Source organism: Dysidea avara, chromosome 7, assembly GCF_963678975.1.
Source record: "Dysidea avara chromosome 7, odDysAvar1.4, whole genome shotgun sequence".
Lineage (NCBI taxonomy): Eukaryota > Metazoa > Porifera > Demospongiae > Dictyoceratida > Dysideidae > Dysidea > Dysidea avara.
The window spans coordinates 13127987-13148739 of NC_089278.1; the positions used below are offsets into that span (position 1 = coordinate 13127987).

Sequence of the window (20753 nt, forward strand, 5' to 3'; positions counted from 1 at the left end):
AATCCTTGCTATTATCCTAGAACATGCACACATGCTTCACTACTAAAATGAAAAGTCACTGTAATGGCTCTCAAAATTCATGACATGATCTAGATTTGTGATGTTTCACACCTCATAATTTAATACATATCAGCTGATATGCATGTGTTGTTGCAATTGGTATGGTGGCACAATAGCATACTATGTACTATATACAGCAACTGTTGGCCGTGTTAGGTCTAAAAGTCATTCAAAGATGCACTACTTTGTTATCTAATAGAACAGTCAATGATACCTAATAAAACAGTCAATTTTACTAGGGTATTTCAAAGAATGCTCTTTAACTTACATATTATTATTGGTCTGTAGTGTACACACAATTACAGCTCCATCACATTTGGTGGACCCCCATTGGACATGTGAGTAGCAGCCCTCATCCACGTGGCAATATTTATCACCAAACTACTAGTACAGTAGACCCTTGGTTATCCAAACCCCAATGTGTCTCACTTCAGGTAAGTGAATTGTTCAGATAACTGAAGCCCAAACATTTATATACAGAGCTCTGTTAAAATACTCTAATAGAACATACACTTGTACTCAAAACAGTCATTTCAGATAGAGTTGGATAACTGAAGGTCAATTGTATCTTCACCTGTGTGGCCACTGGCTACAGCAGTTACACACCCAGATGGTACACATGCAGCTATACACCGTAGTAGAGAAGGACGCATAGTACATTAGCTAGCAAGACCCATATATAACAAACAGTATCACCACTGTTCATCTCACAAGATATCACAACAACTATATAAGTTACATGCATATTTACACTATACAAAGGTAGGGGCTATATACTAGCTATTATTATCATCATCACTACTGTCACTATATGCACTAACTAGTGTTAGTGCTGGCTTGTCACTACTAGTCTGTGATTGAGCAGGTGTGTGAGTGTTGGGAGCCGGAGTGGTGCTTGGAGCTGCAGTAGTGAGAAATGTTAACAAGCTTGTCAATGTGTGTGTTGCGTTCTAACCTTTAGAAACTGTGTTAGAGGGTTTCTTTCTCTTTACTAAACAGCTGATGTCTAGTTTGTTGGTTGATCGTGACTTTTGTGGTTGTTGCTGTAGCAACATGTCAGTGGCATCCGTTGCATTTCGCTGCCAGAAAAAAAATAAATGGCATACAGATACACTATTGTCTCAACAATGTATTACAAATTCAGAGTCCATAGAACACGCACGCACGCACACACACACACACACACACACAAACACACTGTACTAACATTATCAGGTTGTGGTCTCTTACTACCAGTCTTCACAGCACCAGTACGGGAAGCTTCCTGACTTGTGAGCTGGACCTGTAGCCCCTCCCCTTTCTTGCAGGGATCACTGTCTTCATCACTATCTGATTCAACTAAACGTTTAACACTATTGCCATCTGTTTTGCCTTGAAATATTTCCCTATCAAGAAATCAACAGGTACATATGTACACAGTATGTCTGTAAATGTCTCTCTTGCTCTATGTGTGGAAATTTATTATAGCTTATTTTGTATTGTTTGATAAAAATTCTGGTAATTAAAAGGCTTGACACAATGCCACTACAGTGTTAAATGCAAATTCTACTTTTGACGTCACTTTAAAAATACATTCACAAACATTATGGTAGCACGGCACAGTAGGGATCACATGAGTCTGCAATTTCCCATCAAAAATATCAGCCTCACATTACCTTCACGGCACCTTATAAGTATTGGTTAGGTACTACAATCAATGATGTCTTTATGAAGGTAAGTTTATGGTGAGTTCATAGGGTTGGACCACCTATGGACTTAGCACCTTCCAACCTAGAAACTCGCCATAATCAAAATTAAATGGACTGCCAGCTAGCTTATAAACCAGTACTAACAAAATATCCATAACAGCCCATTCCAATACTTCAACCTGACACCAGAACACATTAACTTTTGCAGGAGCTCATGAGAACATGGGAGACATTTTTAAATGGAAATAGAGAGTGAAATTATGATGATAGCAAGTGGATCAACAATAGCATGTACAAACATGACTGCTTACTTTATAAGAGCCTCATCTTCTGCTTCCTGTCTCTCCTCCTCTACCTTCTCATATTCTAAATGTCTGCTGAGCAGTTGCTGGTAATCAACTAGAGGATAGATTGTGTCACTAAATGACTGGTTATAACTAGAGTGTTTTGTGGTGTAAAACTGAGGACATTACTGACCATGTGCATTTCTGGCATTCAAGTCTTTCAACTCTTCCAATGCATCCAAGACGTCCATCTCATGTCGAGATTCCTTTGTGCGATGCTCCAGTGCCTGCAATGAGAGCAATGTATGAGGAACATATGGCTACGTGCTCACTACCATACAAATGCCAGACACACACTAAACTACATGCACACCAGAGTACTACGCACAAAATATATGTTGTGAAAGATTTGATTCTAAGCTACCCAGGCATTGCACGATGACTATTAGATATACTGTATTTGACCAGTTAATAGCCATGGATTGTATAATAGTCACCCCTGGATAGTAGCCACTCCACAGCCTAGAATTATTGTCATAAGAGCCACTCTCAGATAAGTGTCAAGAACTAGAACTTACATTATGCATACGGATCACGTGTTTAGGTTAGGTTATATTTAGAATGTTGTAATGTTGTGTATCACGTGAGTATAAGAGTTAGTGTGTGCTTATCCGTGGTTGAATCTCTCCGCCATCCGGCGATCCGACGTTGAAGTAGACGGCTCTCACTGTAGCCCCCTTCCTCCAGTCCTACATGCTGGTGCAGCGACCAGGATTTTGCTTGTCTCCCCCTTTTAACCGATCACCTAGAAGTCGTGGTACCGTGGCATTTCCCTGAACGGTACCACCGAAGGCAAGCAATATTTCATTCAGAACACTTGTTTTGTTTCCTTTACCGTAGGAGATGGAAGAAATCAAGCGCCTTACCAACTCACGCAAAGGTTACCGAATTCATTTAAAGAAACTCCTAGCGAAGGCTGCTGACATCATCGAACGTCAACGCGACAAGTCCACGGAATTATCTGACTTACCCTCCCTTACTGATATGCGAGATCTTCGTGATCAACTGAGAAGAAAAGATGAACTGATTTCGACCTTGGATACAGAGATATTGAAACACATTAAGGACGAGGAAGAAATAGTAACGGAGGTTTGTGAGGCAGAGGATATCAAGGAATCAATAGCAACCAGCATTGCCCACATAGAGCAGATCATTGCTACACACGTGGCAACTACTGTTGGTGAATCCATTCCAATAACTGCACACCCTCACATTATGTCACAGTCACGTGCAAGCACAGAACCCACCTCAGTAGCCACTGAATCCACTGCAGATCACACTGTTGAACACACCCCTCCCACAAATGTTGAGAAACCTCCTCCCCCAAGTGATGCATCCCCTTCGATTGGTCATGGTGCACCGCCAAGTCTAGTGTCAGCAAGTCATGATATTACAAGGCTCCCAAAACTCAGCATTCAAATGTTTTCAGGGGACACTCTACAATGGCAGTCCTTTTGGGACTGCTTCGAGGCTGCAGTACATCGTAACCGTTCAATCACTGGAGTTCAGAAATTGAACTATCTTAGAGCACAGTTGCAAGGAAACGCACTCAGGGTCATTGCTGGTCTCCCATTAATCAATGACAATTATGATCATTCTGTGACACTGCTCAAGGAACAGTATGGCGAACCCCATAAGCTCATCGATGCGCACATGCAGGCACTGATAGAGCTAAAGTGCCCAAGTAACACCTTATCAGCACTTCAGGTGTTCTACAACTCGGTTGAAGGCCACATCAGAAGCCTTCAGTCTTTGGGCACTCCACAAGAGCACTATGGATCTATGCTGGTACCAACAATTTTGAGGAAACTCCCAGCAGATGTGCGTAGGAATCTCGCTAGATCTCACGGCAGTGAGCAATGGACATTGAAGGAATTACAGAGGTGCATTCTTCAAGAAGTGCGAATTCTAGAGATGGGAATGGACTACTCTCCTAACCAGAGCAATGCACACACACCAACTGGTGCCTTTGTTGCCAAATTGGAGCGGCAAAAATCACAGAAGTCTTCCAATGCACAGATTACCAAGAAATGCACATTCTGCAAATCGAATTCTCATCCAACCTCAAAATGTGACATAATAAAAGATTCACAACAACGAATCGAGGTTGTCAAGACTGAAAATCTTTGCTTCAACTGCCTAGGCCACCACATGGTGTCGCAGTGTACATCCAAATATCGGTGCAAGGTCTGTAGAAGGAAGCATCATACCAGCCTCTGTGATGTCAATGCTAGCACTAAACCACAATCACAGCCAGAAAGGGATAGTGCTACTGCTACCACTACCACGACAGCTGAAACCAAAACATCCTTTCTAATCCCAGTATCATCAGACTCCACCCACAATCTGACGTCACCCACTGGTACCAAGTGTCTACTGAAGACAGCCGTAGCAGACGTGCGAGCTGGTCCCCATCGCTGTAGTGCCAACATACTGTTGGATGAAGGCGCACAGCAGTCGTTCATCTCGCAGAAACTAGCAGACCAATTACAAACATCCACAAATGAAAGTGTCACCATGTCAATCTCAGCATTTGGAGGGACCTCAACACCCAGTACCCTACAGTCCACCAGTGTTCAGTTAGTAACCAGAACTGGTGATGAAGTGACTCTGTCTGTACTTGTTGTTCCGACAATTGCCACTCCACTGAAGATATCCAATCTAGTGTATCAAACAGTTGAACAACTCCCCTACTTACACGGGCTGGATATGGCACATCCCATCACATACTCTCCAGACTTTGAAATCTCTGTGCTCATTGGTGCTGATTTTTACTGGCAAATAGTGGAAGATAAGATAATTCGTGGAAATGGGCCAACTGCAGTTCAGTCGAAGTTAGGCTACTTACTTTCACTCAACAGCACAAGAGATCTCCAAGTTTTTCATGCAGTTGCTCAACCCATTGATAATTGTTCAACTATACCTGAGTTTTGGCAAGTTGAATCAGCAGGCATATTGTCATCTCATGAGTCACCTCCCACCAATCCTTTCCTCAGTTCATATCTTGAATCTTCTATCAGATGCAGAGCAGATGGATCCTACATAGTGAAATTCCCATGGAAAGACAACCACCCTCCCTTGCCATCAAACAGAAACATTTGTGAAGGGCGAGCACGATCTCTAGCCCGTAAACTCAAACACACTCCTGTTCTACTAAACCTGTATGGGGATATAATTGCAGAACAGCTGAAGCGTGGCTTCATTGAACAAGTTGTGGAATGCCAGATTCCTGCAGATTGTCACTTTATTCCCCATCACCCAGTGAAGAAAGACTCAGCAACAACACCATTGAGGATCGTGTATGACTGTAGTTGTCGTCAGTCTTCAACCCAACCCAGCCTCAATGATTGTCTACATGCTGGGCCATACAAGATTGGTATTGTGACTGATATTGAGAAGGCTTTCCTCCATGTACACCTAGCTGAAGAAGACAGAAATTACACCCACTTTGTGTGGCTATCCCAACCTACTGATCCTGAGAGTGAGTTTGTAATTTATCATTTTAAAGTTGTGTTGTTTGGGTCAGTTACTGTAGTTCCCCATTCATGCTTAGTGCTACACTACACAAGCTCCTTCTTGCTGATGGTTCCACTGTAGCTAAGGATATTCAACAGAACATTTATGTTGATAACATAATATCTGGCTTCCCCAGCGTAGATGTGGCTACACAATATTACCACAAGGCAAGGCAAATCATGTCAAATGCCCACTTTAACTTACGTAGCTGGGCTTCCAACCACCATTCTATAACAGCTCTTGCCCAACACGACAAGGTTGCTGACAGTCGTACTACTGTCAATGTCTTAGGTTTGATATGGGATACCAATACTGATACCTTGATGCTCAATTCAAAGGAACCCTTATTCACACAACACTCACTGGAAACAAAACGAGATGTTTTAAAAGATGTCTCTAAGCTGTTTGATTCTCTCGGGTTTGTTTCACCAATTACAATGTCCTTTAAAGTGTTTTTACAGGAGCTGTGGCAGCATAAGCTTGACTGGGATGAACCCCTGCCTGATGACCTCAAGACCCGCTGGGCTACTATTGCAACTAGTCTCCAATCAATTCAAACTCTTCCCACTTACAGACCATATCTCAGTTCAGATGCTGGTTGTAGAGAGCTTCATGTATTCGTGGATGCCAGCAAGAAGGGCTATGGAGCAGTTGCATACATTTGCCAAGATGGCAAGTCATCCCTCATCATGTCAAAAAGCCGTGTAGCACCAATCAGAGAGCTAAAACTACCAAAGTTGGAGTTGATGGCAGCCGTCATTGGGTCCAGATTGCTCAACTTTATCCTAACTTCACTGTCACCAATTTACAACAACATTCCCATTTACATGTGGTCCGATAGTCAGATCGTTTTATATTGGATTGATAGCTCCAAGAAGCTGCCTCAGTTTGTGTCGCACCGTGTACTGCCCAACCGGTGACAACCCGGCTGATCTCCTCACTCGAGGCCTGACAACAGATCAATTCAATGCCATCCTTCATTTGTGGATGAATGGTCCAACATGGCTTCATGTTCAGCACCAGTGGCCTACATGGCAACAGTCTGACATTTCCCACCTACATGCTATAGCTGCTGTCAGTGACACCTTTCAACCCGAGATACAAACACCGTTCACTACAGGACTACACCATGTCCTCAACATCTCTAACTACAGTACACTGAACCGGCTTCTCTTAATTAAAGCACATGTTCTCAGGTTTATCTTTAATCTACGCCATCCAGGGCATAGACAAACTGGACCCATTTCAGCTACTGAACTAGACAAAGCCAGGAAATTATGGATCATGACTGTCAGAAGGCAGTATATTGGAGAGAAATTACCAACCTTACATCTACCTCACCGAGCAAGAAAAGGCTCACACTTGTTAGACAGCTTCGACTCTTTTTAGAAAAGAAGGTATTCTTCGTTGTGGTGGACGAATCCACAATGCACCGCTATCTGAACTCACAAAGTTTCCATACCTCCTACCACACAGACACCCATTTACAGCTCTCATTATTCGCAGTATTCACATCAAGCTTTATCACACAGGAATCATTGGTACACTTACAGCCATTCGACAGAGTTATTGGATCCCCAGAGGCTGACAGTATGTGAAGATGCTACTTCGTCAGTGTACCATATGCAAGAGGCACAGTGGTAAGCCATATGCCACTCCAGATCCACCTCCACTGCCCAAGACCAGGACCTTGGATGCTCCACCCTTCACAGTGACTGGTGTGGATTTTACTGGTGCGCTGTACGTACGACAGAACTCTGAAGAAATGAAGGTGTACATTTGTCTATTTACATGCGCAACCACCAGGGCCATACACCTTGAAGTTGTGAATGACCTCTCCACCGAGACATTCCTGTTAGCATTTAGAAGATTTGCTGGTCGGAGATCCCTTCCACAAGTAGTCATGTCAGACAATGCGTCTACTTACAGGTCTGCTGCAACAGAACTGCACAATCTGTTCACCTCTAAGACACTTGCCACAGCCCTTGAGCATCAGGGTGTCGAGTGGAAATTTATCCCCAAGAAAGCTCCTTGGTTTGGGGGTTATTGGGAGAGATTAATTGGGGTAACCAAGTCTTGTCTAAAGAAGGTCCTAGGGAGAGCATACATCACTCTGACAACACTCCAGACCATGGTGGTTGAAATAGAAGCGGTACTGAATGACAGACCACTAACATACGTTTCTGATGACTCCCAAGATCCTGCACCACTTACGCCCTCGCATCTCCTTTATGGCAGACATATCACCAGGGTACCTTATGAGCACGTCACTGACATACAAGATGGAGACTATGGTGACAGGTCTGATATGAACAAACGAGCGAGAGTTTTTGCTCACCTTCTGGAACATTTCAGGAGTAGGTGGAGGCAAGAATACTTGACTTCGCTACGTGAATTTCACAAAGCTTCAGGGAACAATATGCAGCGTATTAAAGTTGGTGATGTTGTGCTAATCCACGATGATGGGCCACGTGTGCAGTGGAAGCTCGCAGTGATTGAGAAATTATCTGAAGGGGGAGATGGTCTAATCCGCGCAGCAGATGTCAGAACGAGCAGTGGAAAAACCAATCGGCCGATTACTAAGCTTTACCCTTTGGAAGTGACAGATGACTCCACTACAGCTGTGAAGAACAGCGCAACAGAAGAATAGGATACCACTTGTACTCAAGATGACAGGCCTCCAAGACGTGCAGCTGCAGAGAAGGCAACTAGAAATATGAGAGAATGGGCGAAAACCCTTGGCGCCCCCCCGGAGGATGTCGAGAACTAGAACTTACATTATGCATACAGATCACGTGTTTAGGTTAGGTTATATTTAGAATGTTGTAATGTTGTGTATCACGTGAGTATAAGAGTTAGTGCGTGCTTATCCGTGGTTGAATCTTTCCACCATCCGGCGATCCGACGTTGAAGTAGACGGCTCTCACTGTAGCCCCCTTCCTCCACTCCTACAATAAGAGCCACGGCTTGTATCTAAATAATATTATACTGATGAGTATTGACAAGGCATGTTTGAAGCAGAAACCAGGCAAAGGAGTTCTTTATGCCAGGAAGCATTTTTTGAGAAGTTTAAAGGAATGATAGTATTAAAGAAAGGTCAGTCTCTTATCAATCCATATAAACACCGCGGGCTGCTGCCACACAAGCCCATAGTAGCCGCATTTGTATAGTAGCCACAGGGTTTTCCTTGCTGAAAATTATAGTAGCCGCGGCTATTAACCGATCAAATATGGTATGTTGTATACTTGCAGAACACAATACATTATACATGCAATACACAAACTGAAAACACAAGAATTGAGCACTATTCCACTACAAGAGCATGCATAATATGGTACACACATATGCATGCACTACACACACACACATGCACGCGCGCACAGCACAGCACACTGTTACAAGCATCATCTTACTATACAACCCACTCACTTTCATTGGATTATTTGCTTCTTCTTCCTCTCGTTCTCTTTTCAGTCTCTCAGCTTCCAGTTCAGCCAGACGCTCAGCTTGGAATGTTCGGACCGCTCCGTGCTCAGGTGCATAATCTTCATTTTCTGGATCAGTCTGTTTGTAAGTAGAACACATAGTCACTGCCATACACATACTTGTGCACAATATCACAGAATAATACACGTGTCATGCAATACAAACCTGTTACAGTGGAGCACCTCAAAACGGACACCTTGAGGACATTTGTAATTGTATGTGGTCTCTAATGTACACCCTTAAAATCAGGACACCTCATAAGTAAGGATGTTACCAGAATAGCAGGTCTTAGTGACACTTCACGAAGTAGCCAGCTCACCTTATAAGTGATGTCAGTGAGACATTTAGGACAGCGGATGTAGAATCTGTAGATTCTCAGTCCTAAGAACTCTTCTCCTTTGGCCACTTCCTATAATTTGAAAAGTGGATCAGTATAACCAAAACAGTCACATGTTACAACACAGAAGTTTGACAACCATGTTAGCTCTATATTGTCTAGAGTGAAGCCTCACTAAATTATGGCTTCAATAATGAGGTGGTCTCATTAATGAGATCATAAACTACACCTTTGATACTCTAAGGGATGACCACTAGAACGAGGCAGACTTGAGGTGGCCACTAAACAAAGTCTTGATCACTGTACAAGCTTGACAAGTTTCAAACTACTGAAACAGTGAAGCCTCACTTCATCGGGCCACCTCTTTAATAACTCCACCTCCTTATAGTGGTCACCTCTAGTAGTCACAAAGATGTGCCAGAGAACAGAGTATCCACTGTATGATCTTGAGTGGTAAATCTTCATAACTCTAGCAGTGTTAACATCGTCATTGCAGTTGAATACTCCCTTCTCCATTGTTTACTCTTGGTACAATTCACTACCAAAAATCTCTTACCATTCTTGCATTGAACTTTCTTCCCTTGTATATATACTCCCCACAAGTCACACACCTAATAATTGTGGGAGTGAGCTATTCAAAAATTAATGTACACACAGACACTTACCTCATTGTAAAAGGAGACATGATACGTATGACATGGTGCTGATCTTTTGGAACCTTCAATTTTGGCAAGTGCTTCAAACTATCAAAAAAGTCTGGTGGGTAGTATTTCTGATAGGTAAACAATGGGAAAATTATATTTGGTGACAAATAACATATCAAGTAAACCTCAAGAGGGCCATGCACTTCTGGAATCACTAAACGGGCGACCACTTGAATGAACCACCTTATTACAGTGGATAGGTCCAAATATAATTAAAATTGAAGCTCTCCTCTCATGGAAAGGAGAGGTGCGCTAGCTATTATGCAATTCAATAAGTACACCCTTGAGGAATAGTTTCACTGCACCATATATAATGAAGTGATTTATCAATAGTACAGAACCTACTTGATTAGATAATTGTCTACTGTACTGTTATTACACAGTTTTAAGAGCACATGACACGAGGTTCGAACCAGAGGCCAAGTATTTATCAAACTCTTATTTCCTGTCACTGGCATGATTATTGTATGAATGAAGCCAGAGCTAACATGTAAAACCCCCCCTACCTCCTAATCTATATTGACCTACAATGTCTCTACCAAACTGAAGTTGTCAATAGCCTGGGCAAGGCATAGATTCCAAACAATGCCCAGCAAATTTGACATTAGAATTTGTTAAACCCCCTGTATTGGCCCATATCCCAAAGGAGGTGGGGGATGACATTATTCATACTAGCCAGACCGCCCCAAAAGGGGAAAGGTCTGGCCAAAATATAGGGGTACATTATCTTTGGTCTGGCTATGGTTCTGTCTGATCATCAGTGAAGTGTCATTTATTAATAACGTACATTTAGGACTTTCCTTTCTCCCATGACTTATTCCTGAGCTTGTCTCCCTTCGTAACAAATACGTCAAAAACCACAATCGATTGCAACATTCAAGTTCGAACCCAGACAGTGGACACGAGAACCGGACACGAGAACCGGACACGGTGGACTGATTTTTAAATACCTAAGTATTGACTCAGCAACGCAGGTTTGTGTGCGAGGTTGTGTGTTCAGTGTGAAGTAGATTGTATCGTACAAGATCCTGAGGGAGAGAGACGGAGCTTCGGAGAGAAAGAGAGAGAGAGATCTTTGAGGTGGACCAGCTGTAGGCACAGCGAAATATACTCGTAGTCGTTGAAGACATCATTCACTTTGAGAGGTTAGCAATAGTGATCTATATTGAACCTGTCTGGTTGCACGTAGTGGTTGTCAATGCATGTAATGTCTATGGTAATGTACACCGGGTATCTTAATTCTCTTAGTATTACTGCGTGGTAGTTGGGTGTGCAAAAAAATCTAATGATCACTGAATTCTTATTACAGTGTATGGCCTGACATAAGAGAGATTTCTCTAAGAGAAACTTGGGTAGGAGTGAAAATCTCGGTGAAAATAGCATGGCATACATTGACGTGATCTGAGTTGTTGACAGATTATGTATGGACATCATCTGAAGACACATAATACAGTGTGTTGTTGTTTTAAAAAATGTGATTAAGCTGCAGATGATTTTATAAAGCCAATTTCTACAATTAGTCTGTCTGTATGTGTCTGTAATAGCCCTTGTCATTTGAAGAGATCCATAGAATAGGTGTGACCATTGAGGTCAAAGCCTCACCACTATTAAAAAAAAAAAACAGCTTTTAATTAAACCTTCAAAACCAAAAGGAGTGACCATGCAATCAATACTTACAGCAATGGCAACAGTTGACAGAAACAATTATCTAACCTGTCCGCCTCTAAAAAGATTACTGGCTTTGTTTCTTTCTCTTTGTAGGCACGTGTTATGATTCCTTACAGTTTATTTGTTATTTAATAAATTCAAATGATAAGTTTTCAGCTTTATGGAGCTGCTTTTTGGCAGTGGCCAGTTATATCATTAAACACTTGTCAGGTAGCTAACTTGCAGTGTTACAGCCTAAAATTTCCTCCAGATAGCATCTCAAAATGTGCAATTTAAAATTTTTCCTGGGGGAGGCATTCCTTCAGACTGGGCCCTTGCCACTTTCACTTTTACTCTGATGTTGCCCCGATTGCAATTGAGTAATAGGATGTTAATTTCCTGTACACAATATCAATGTGATATAACTTAAATCATATCCTACCTCATGTCTTCTCACATCCTAATTGCTATTAGTAACTAAGTATAACAACATGTTTCATATGGCACAAATGCCATGTATATGATTATAACTAAACTCTTGATCTGTGATTTTGGCATTTTGCTATACAGGTATGTACAGCGTTTATTCTATCCAGACTGAATTTTTTGAATCTCATAATTTGCATAGATGCATGGTATCTTCTCCCAGAATGCTATAATTTTGCAATCCTGGAATATATGAGAAGAAATACATGTACAAAAAATCTTAAAGGGGAAGTATAGATTTTGAGTGTATATATCCCCATTCAAACCTATTCTACCAGACTAATTTTGTGCGGATCTATGGGTTTGTGTAGTATTCATGGACGTTCCCTACTTAATTGTCTTCATCCTTCATGTTTCAGTAACAATTTTTTAGTAGCAATTTGTGTTAAGGTGGCAGGTTAATACAATGGCTTCACATAGGAACTATGAATCAGCTATTTGAAGTGTAGTGTATAGTGTGTAAATGCCATGTTTATTGGAAGGACATCACTAGAACTTAAAGGTTTGAAGGAGTTGTGTTAGTGTAGTTACATTTCTCTTTGTAGTCATTTGACCTCATAAAGCAAACAAAGCGTGTCATGTTTAGGCATTAGAGTGATAAATTTCCAAAAAGGAAGTTGGTCACACATCATGGATGCAATAAATTTTATCACAGTTGAGATAACAAGCATTCTGTATAAATAGATTATATGCTGTCTTCATTCCCAAATGAAATACTGGTTACTATCTAAGTATTAATGTCACTGCAAATATATCATGAGGGTAGGTAGGCAGGCATAGCCAACCGATAGCTACATACACGTTCGATGATAGGTTAGTAAACCTTTTCAATGTAGCGCCTACACTGCCCGTGTTAATCAGATCATTTGTGGCTAAATCCCAGTGTCATAAGTACAAGGAATTTTTTGAGGGATCATATCCATAAAAAGTAGCGAAACAAGAGAGGTCGTCTACACCTGAAGATATACTAGTGGTCCTACTTCAGTCTTTACCCATGACTGAATTAGGGATTAAATGTCCACTAGGTGTAACTAGGTGACCTCCCTTGTTTCAGTCAGTACTTGTTTACTTAAAATTCCTAGTACTTTTTTGTTGTATCATAATTATGACTGGTGAACTAGTGCATACCACATCAAAAGGGCCTACTTTATTCCACAGACTGGACTCACGGACTGGACTCGTGGACTGAGCTGGAAACAGCTTTTAAACAATAATCCAGGCATTATCCATCTCTTGCAACACTGGAGGCACCACTATCAAGCTGTAACTGCTGGTACTGCTCTTCCTTACAGGTAATATGACACTAGTGCATGCACTAATTAATTAGAAACACTTACGATACATGTAAATTTGCAGTGATAAAGTGTGACAGAGGCTATTGTTGTAGTGTATATGTTTTCCTTTGTTGCTTCAGTACTTAACACTAGCGTTAGGGCTGTAGTGATGAGCCAGATTATTTGCATAGCCCCATCACCTCGCCTGCATGGTGGTGCCACCTAGCTACCTGCTAAGAATAGTTACTGGCTCCTCTCTACAACTAAAGCAACAAAGGAAAACATCTATGCCACAAGAATAGCCTCTATCATTCTGTATCACTGCTAGTACATATGTATTGCAAGTATATTCTAATTAATTAGTGCATGCACTAGTGTCATGACTTGTAAGGAAGAGCCAGCAGCAGCAGTTGTAGCTCGATAGTGGTGTCTCCAGTGTTGCAAGAGATGGATAATGCCTGGATTATTGTTTAAAAGCTGTTTCCAGCTCAGTCCGCGAGTCCAGTCCATGAGTCCAGTCCGTGGAATAAAGTAGGCCCATCAAAAGGATGATGCCATACTTAATATTTTTGTCTGAACATGTGCCCCAACTATCAATTACTGAATAGTGAAGTGGCCATTATGTTTCGTTATCAGCTATGTTTAGCCTGTTACACAGTGTTACAAATAAAGAACATTGTGAGAAGGCACCTCCTGCAATCAATCCAGTTACTACAGAAAAAACGGATGATTTCCATTACAAATGTAGGGAAGCCATCACATACTAGCTACCACGAATCAACACCTTGTGCTGTAAGTCTGATGCATACATTGTATGTACTATGGCCATAAGGCACCTGTTGGACTGAGCAGTGAAAAACCAAGCCTGTATCCCCAGCCTTATCAGGTTAAGACATCAGTCCAGGCAGGCAGTAGAACATTCCTCTAAATGAAATAAAAATTGTAGCAACCTAGTGGAAGCGTTTCAGGTCGTACTGAAGGCACTTTTAGACTTGGTTGCCAAGGCACCATGATTGTATTGTGGGGCTGGTTTCTGGCCAATATATATATATATATATTTTTGTTAGAAAGTGCAAACCTCTCAGTTACTACCATACTGTATGATATGCCAAATACTAAACCCTATATTGTGTAAGTAGCATATCTACCCTGTTGAGTAGGATGTGTTTTGTGAAATAGTGAAACACATAAGGTAGCATTAATGGAATACTTACAGACAGTTAAATACACAGAGCCTATTCATAGCATCTTCCAGTACAGGTAAATGCCATCTTGTTGTAATACAGATATCAGTTCCCTTTTTATTAAAAGCCTAGATTCCAGCATTGGCCAATCCTGCGCTTGGGAAATAGTAACCCGAGATTGTTAAAAATTGGTCCATACAAAGTTAAGGCTTTTCACGTTAGCTTGATTTCTTTTCACGCCAAGGATCTCGTGTGTTGGTAATTGTCTGTTGTGCTCATTGCATTCAGAATCCCGTTTCTTCCTAGCTAAAACCAAACAAATGGTTGTATAATTAATGTATTTAAAAATTATTAATTTAAAATGAAGTACAATAAAGTTAAATACGTGGATTTTTCCACAGAGATATGTTGTAATACCATTTATACCATCATTCATGTCTCTTGTTTTACCGGTTTTTATTGCTTGGATCCCTATTGAGTTTATAATTTAGTTTAGTATATAGCTATTACATACACGTGTGACTGTTCTAGTACATGGCTGTTGTATTAGGGTGACTGGCCTGCATCTAAGGGATGTGGTCTTTCTATGCCTCCTTTCACCATGCTACCAGTAAGAGGTTTGACTGATCTCAGTAGCATTAAGGGGTGTGTTGCAGTGCTCAATCCTATCGTGCAGGTACAGGTACGGTGTCTACTACCTCAAGCCTACTCTTTATTTTCAAGCTCACTGTGTCTTCCTCTATCAAACTCAATGTGCTTTGCTATGGATATTATCCACAATTCACAAGCTGTGATATGTTTAGGGGACAGTTGTACAGTATATTTCAGCCTGGGACATTACATACGTGTGTTGTAAGACATCAGAATAAACCAGCTTTTTATCATGTTTCAGATAATAACATATCAATATTGCTTTATGTTAGTTTATAGTCATGTCCTGTATGTATGTACCCATCATTATATCTCTTTCTAGCAGTATCAAAATGTGCCTGTATAGTAGTCCTCCAAATACTGTGTTCCACATGTTTAGAACAGGCTTGTTGGATTTTAGACATGTAGAACAAGTGTGTTTTATTAGGAATTGTCTTCAATATTAATTGTAATTTCACTGCCTGTGTTACAGTGATAATTGGGCAGATATAGTATTAGTACTACCAATAGTATTGCTATGTAGTACAGAGTTAACAATATTGGGTGCTGTTCTGTATAGTTAATATACAAAATGTCAAGCTCAACTAGTGTGCATAACTATAAAGGGAAAGTCGTAGCCTTTTATGTAATCGTGTACTAATGTATATATGTATTGTATACTCTCATGATACAATTTTATTGTAGGGACTACTCAACGGATGTACCATGAGTGCTAAAGAGACACCTAGAATGCAAGCTGTTAGATACAACACAGCTCTGTCTAGAGCATACAAAAATTTGGTGATGGCGCTACCCATAAACCAGCTGATACCCAATCTCATTTCACATCGAGTCCTGACTGGCAATCTGGCTGAACAAATGAGGGCAATTGCTGTTCCTAGTGAAAAGACAACATTTCTTTTGAGAAGTATTAAACAAAGTCTTGATGATGGCAGAATTGACCATTTTGAGCATTTTGTTCAGGCACTACAGGACTATGTTGAAGATGAGGATGACATTGTCACGAAACATTTGCTAAGTGACTTGAAGGGCAATGATCCTGGCAACAAATCCTCAGTACCATCACACAATGACCCAGCTGCTGTTGGGCCAAGATCATCCTCCAATTATAGCCAACCTAACCCCAGTCAATTTCCACCATCTGTGAATAACAGGTCATCACCTTCACCATACTATCCTTATAATGTTCCATCAGCACCGACAGCTACTTATGGTACCAGTTCTCCAGTGCCTCCAGTGTCATACAGTAGTGGCATGCCTCCTGGAATATCAACTTCTTATCCTACACCTCCTGCTCCAGCAGAGCCCATGGCTCCTTATAACCATGGTAACCCGATGGTAGCAGGTGCATACAACAACTATCCAGCTCCTGTAACTTCTAATAATTATCCTCTGATGCCTCCTTTTCCACCATATAGTGGCTCTGCACCTGTAGGCACTTATGGCACCACAAACCCTGTGCCTTACGTTGCTCCTCCAACTTCGTATAATTATATGTCAAGCCAGTCTCAACCAGTGCCATCTGCTCCATACTCTTACTACCCCAATCAGTATGGAACACAAAATGGTGATTACAACAGGGGAGGTTCTGTACCACTCAACTATCCCAATCAGTACAATCCACCAAATAATTACCAGCCTGACAGAAGAGGTTCCATGCCACCAGGTACATACAATAACTATCCCATTCAGTATGCTCCACCACCAACTACTGTACCATACCAGCCTGTTGGATATGATGGGAGAGGTGCCATACCAATGACTACTGCAATTCCAATGATGACTACACCTTCTGGTACAAATCAAGCAAGAACTGCAGATGGTAGTACAAAAGGTAAACCTCTTCTCTATAAATATTACGTGTAGATTCAGAACACTCTAAAGTACATTGTATGGAAAGTCTGTTATAAAGAAAGAGGTGTCCTTAGGTGATTGACAATGTTGGATATATTTTCTGCAGTCCTGTAAAGAGGTTCTAATACAAATCCTTATGTGTGAATATTGTTAACAATCATCCTGGGGTTCATATTGTTTTCAAATTCACAAAAAAGCTCACTCTAAAAGAGTCACAAAATATTCCTGGGATTTCAAGAAACAGGATATTTTTCTTCCAATGATAACGATACATGACATAGAATCTAGCTAGATGCCTACAGAAAAAAAATGTGTGTGATAACCTAGCTTATGATTTTTGTATTGTGTAGTGGGAATAGTATATTTACGGCTTTATGACTTTATGTTCTCAAACAAGATAACCAGAGACCCTGTACATAATTTGTATGGTAATGTAGTACAGTAGTATATACTTTGGATCCATCATCAAATGGCTGTGTGCCATTTCAATCACAAAACCATTCAACAAATAAACCCTGTTTGTTTATACAGAGCTCCATTCAAATACTCTAATAGAGCATACACTTATTCTAGTAGAAAACACCAGTTGAATAAATACTCTAATTAGCAAGATCCACATGTATAAGAATGTACATTGTGCAAGTGTACATGTGTGTTAGTAACACCAATGTAATATCAGTGCTATCATTGGTACTGATAAGTTTTTATTGTACTGAGAGTACCTTGGTGACACCTCAGGACTAGAGTTAGCTAATGTGTATGATTCCCACTGAGGTCTTTTTTTCACCACAGACAGTTTAAACTGCATTTTGTAGACATGAATAAAAATAAGAAGAAAACTGGTATCAAAATGCACTCGAACTTTGTAAACAGTCACGGATAATGCACTACTACAAATATCTCAGTATTTTGTAGAGTAGTGTATCGAATATTAGTAAAATAAAGTGTATTAGTGCAGCCCTGCTATGTACATGTATGCATGTACACGGATGTACACGGATGTACACAACACAAAAAACAACTCATCAAATTGTGTTATTTCATAATTTATGTCCATTTTTTTGTTTTAGTATCTCAATCTGCTGCTCACCATCAACTTGTTGATGCTTATCAAAAGACAATAACAAGATACTATCAGCAGCTGGTAACTGTATTGCCCATTGAAGACTTGATGGAAGATTTGATGAAGGGGAAAATCATTTCTCATAGACAGCAAGTAATGATTGATTCCAAACATGCAAGAGCTGGTAAGATATGCATACATATGTAGCCTGTTTAGTATTACAACATAGCTATGTGGGAAAATTACTACATTGACAGCTATGTATCTTGTTTCATTATATTTTAGCATATAGATCCCTACTTTATTGTAAATTATAATAGTTTTAGTGAGTTCATTTTTAGTAGTGTAAGGCCACTTCAACTAAGTCTTGTTTCTCGGACTGAAACTAGTCGGTGCTGATGGTACTAACTAAGGTACATAACTATGTGTGTTTACAGCTATCTCCTTTCTTCCAGATAAGACGCAAATCATCCTTGATAAGTTATGCCATTCACTGAGCAGTGGTGTCTTAGAATCCACTGAGAACTTTCTGACTGTAATTGAAAATTATGGTAAACGTGAGAATGATATTGCCATTGTTCACCTGGTTAAAGACATTAGAGGTGACGCTCACACACAAGGTGTAAAGAACAAAAACTTTACAAGTCAATATGATGCAGTGAGCTGTCGAGTTGCACTGGAGAAGTCACGTTCAGAACTGATTGCATCACTGCCTATGAAGAAATTGTTACCTGACCTGTATGCCCATGAGGTTGTGAACATGCATCTCAAAGATGAACTGATGGCCATGTCTAGTCCACAGCAACAAGCTAAGGTTGTTATCAACTCACTACAGACTGCCTTATCAGTAGGAGTCACCAATGGGTTTGAAAGATTTTTACATGCAATTCAAGAATATGCTAGACGGGAACATGATCACCATCTTTCTCAATTGGTTGAGTCAATTTTTAATGACGTTAAGCAGGAGTAGTCATAATACAATAGCTTGTATGTATATACATTGGTTTTTAAGTTGATACTTATCATATAAGATTGATGTGCATTTAACTCTTGTAAAATGTATAGATTAAGTTGATGTTTCAATATCATACAGTAACATTATAATTATCATTCTAAATTACATAGCATTCCAATAGACATGTTTAGACTTGTAGACTTTTAGGTTTGTAGTCATGCATAGCTAGTTAGGAGAGGCTGACACGAGCATATTTATAGGATGGTTGTTCTTTTGGTATTCTTTTTCCATGAGGTGAGAAATTCCAACTAGTTACTGAACTGTTGACCTACATACCATATGTGTTTCTACAGTATCTTCTAACAGAATATTATAATATTGTGTATACTGTTACAGATTTGAGGTAATCATCTGGGGCTTCTGCACATTAATTTGTTTAGGGTGTAAATTTTGTGGTAGTCATATGTGTATACTAAATACATACACATGTGTATACGTGGGGCACTCTTAGCCATTCAGTATCATGTTTATGTTAGTCATCTGATGACCTCAGAGAATCAGGTGTGGTGTAAAGGTAGTATTGTGTGGTTTGAGGATTATTGGTAGAAATGTGCATGTATACTCTGCCTATATGTCATAATGATATACTTTGTTCGTGTAAGAGCAAAATTTGGCGAGGAACTAAATTTGATGCAGTCACTAAAATTTATAACTCTTGAGTTTTGTACGTAGCACAACATTGTAGATAGCTAAGTACACACACATGACTCAGACATTGTCATCGTAGATATGACTCTCACCAAATACATATTTTTTGACAAACTTCCAGTAGTTATGTGTCTCATCAAAATTAAACTTGTATGTGGTATGATGGAGTCATGGAATTACATAATTCTGAAAGTCAAAGTGAAATTTTTTGTGGCAATATAATTACTTGTTACCCTGACAGGTTGTAATACACAATTACGAATTATATAGTTGTATAGGACAACTGTTCAGTATTCTAGATGAGATTCTTTCACACCGGACTTGTATATAATAAAGTTGCATATGCATTAGCTAGTCTGTATGTTCTGTGCATGTGTGATATATTATTTTACTTTACAGAAAAGCTGAAACTTGTCAAGTGATCTTACCTAATTCATATATACATTCAAAAATACTATACTGCATGTGATCCAATAATTCTTTGAACTGTATCCTTTGTGCGATATTCACTGGATGGCTATTTCAGTTATTCATTACAAAGGCTTGATGTCAAAAAAAAGAAGAAATAGGGATCAATGCCCAGTGAACCTTTTTGTTTTTCATACTTGTGTACCACTTTCATATAAATTGTAAACTTATTTCATACCTCCATGATGGTTTAAACCTTCGTAACTAAGATGACCCACTAACCCATCTGATGACTTTCTTTTGTCACATGCTTATTACTTGACATAAAATTGTGAATCAGCGATTCTCATAGTGTAATAGTATGTGTTCTACATGAAGGAAATTGATT

General features: G+C 40.1%; 2 protein-coding genes across 3 annotated transcripts; one reads left to right on the forward strand and one right to left on the reverse strand.

Moving 5' to 3' along the window:
• Positions 1-747: 747 nt before the first annotated feature.
• On the reverse strand, positions 748-11057 carry LOC136260637 (splicing factor YJU2-like). The gene is made up of 10 exons (XM_066054447.1): positions 10923-11057; positions 10097-10203; positions 9988-10042; positions 9414-9503; positions 9038-9172; positions 2226-2319; positions 2060-2147; positions 1268-1445; positions 1016-1139; positions 748-961 (listed from the first exon to the last, which is right to left on the reverse strand). The coding sequence occupies exons 1-10, from the start codon at positions 10944-10946 to the stop codon at positions 837-839; spliced, it is 1020 nt and encodes a 339-aa protein (XP_065910519.1). The 5' UTR covers positions 10947-11057; the 3' UTR covers positions 748-836.
• LOC136260636 (uncharacterized) lies at positions 11025-19416 on the forward strand. 2 transcript variants are annotated; one of them, XM_066054446.1, is made up of 5 exons: positions 11025-11109; positions 11161-11280; positions 16062-17211; positions 18302-18478; positions 18750-19416. In XM_066054446.1, exons 3-5 carry the CDS (start codon positions 16083-16085, stop codon positions 19262-19264), a joined length of 1821 nt encoding a protein of 606 aa, XP_065910518.1. In that variant the 5' UTR covers positions 11025-11109; positions 11161-11280; positions 16062-16082; the 3' UTR covers positions 19265-19416. The 2 variants fall into 2 exon arrangements, with proteins under 2 accessions (XP_065910518.1, XP_065910517.1); XM_066054445.1 differs by having other exon boundaries at positions 11029-11280.
• Positions 19417-20753: the final 1337 nt, after the last annotated feature.

Excerpts from the sequence above, each read along its gene's own strand:
- LOC136260637 (XM_066054447.1), bottom strand. The coding sequence starts at position 10,946 with ATGGGAGAAAGGAAAGTCCTAAAT. Across the intron at positions 10,204-10,922 it reads GAGAAAGGAAAGTCCTAAAT|AAATACTACCCACCAGACTT; the intron begins GTACGTTATTAA and ends TTTACCTATCAG. Across the intron at positions 10,043-10,096 it reads ATGTCTCCTTTTACAATGAG|GTGTGTGACTTGTGGGGAGT; the intron begins GTAAGTGTCTGT and ends CACAATTATTAG.
- LOC136260636 (XM_066054446.1), top strand. The coding sequence starts at position 16,083 with ATGAGTGCTAAAGAGACACCTAGAATGCAAGCTGTTAGATACAACACA. Across the intron at positions 17,212-18,301 it reads TGCAGATGGTAGTACAAAAG|TATCTCAATCTGCTGCTCAC; the intron begins GTAAACCTCTTC and ends TTTTTGTTTTAG. Across the intron at positions 18,479-18,749 it reads TTCCAAACATGCAAGAGCTG|ATAAGACGCAAATCATCCTT; the intron begins GTAAGATATGCA and ends CCTTTCTTCCAG.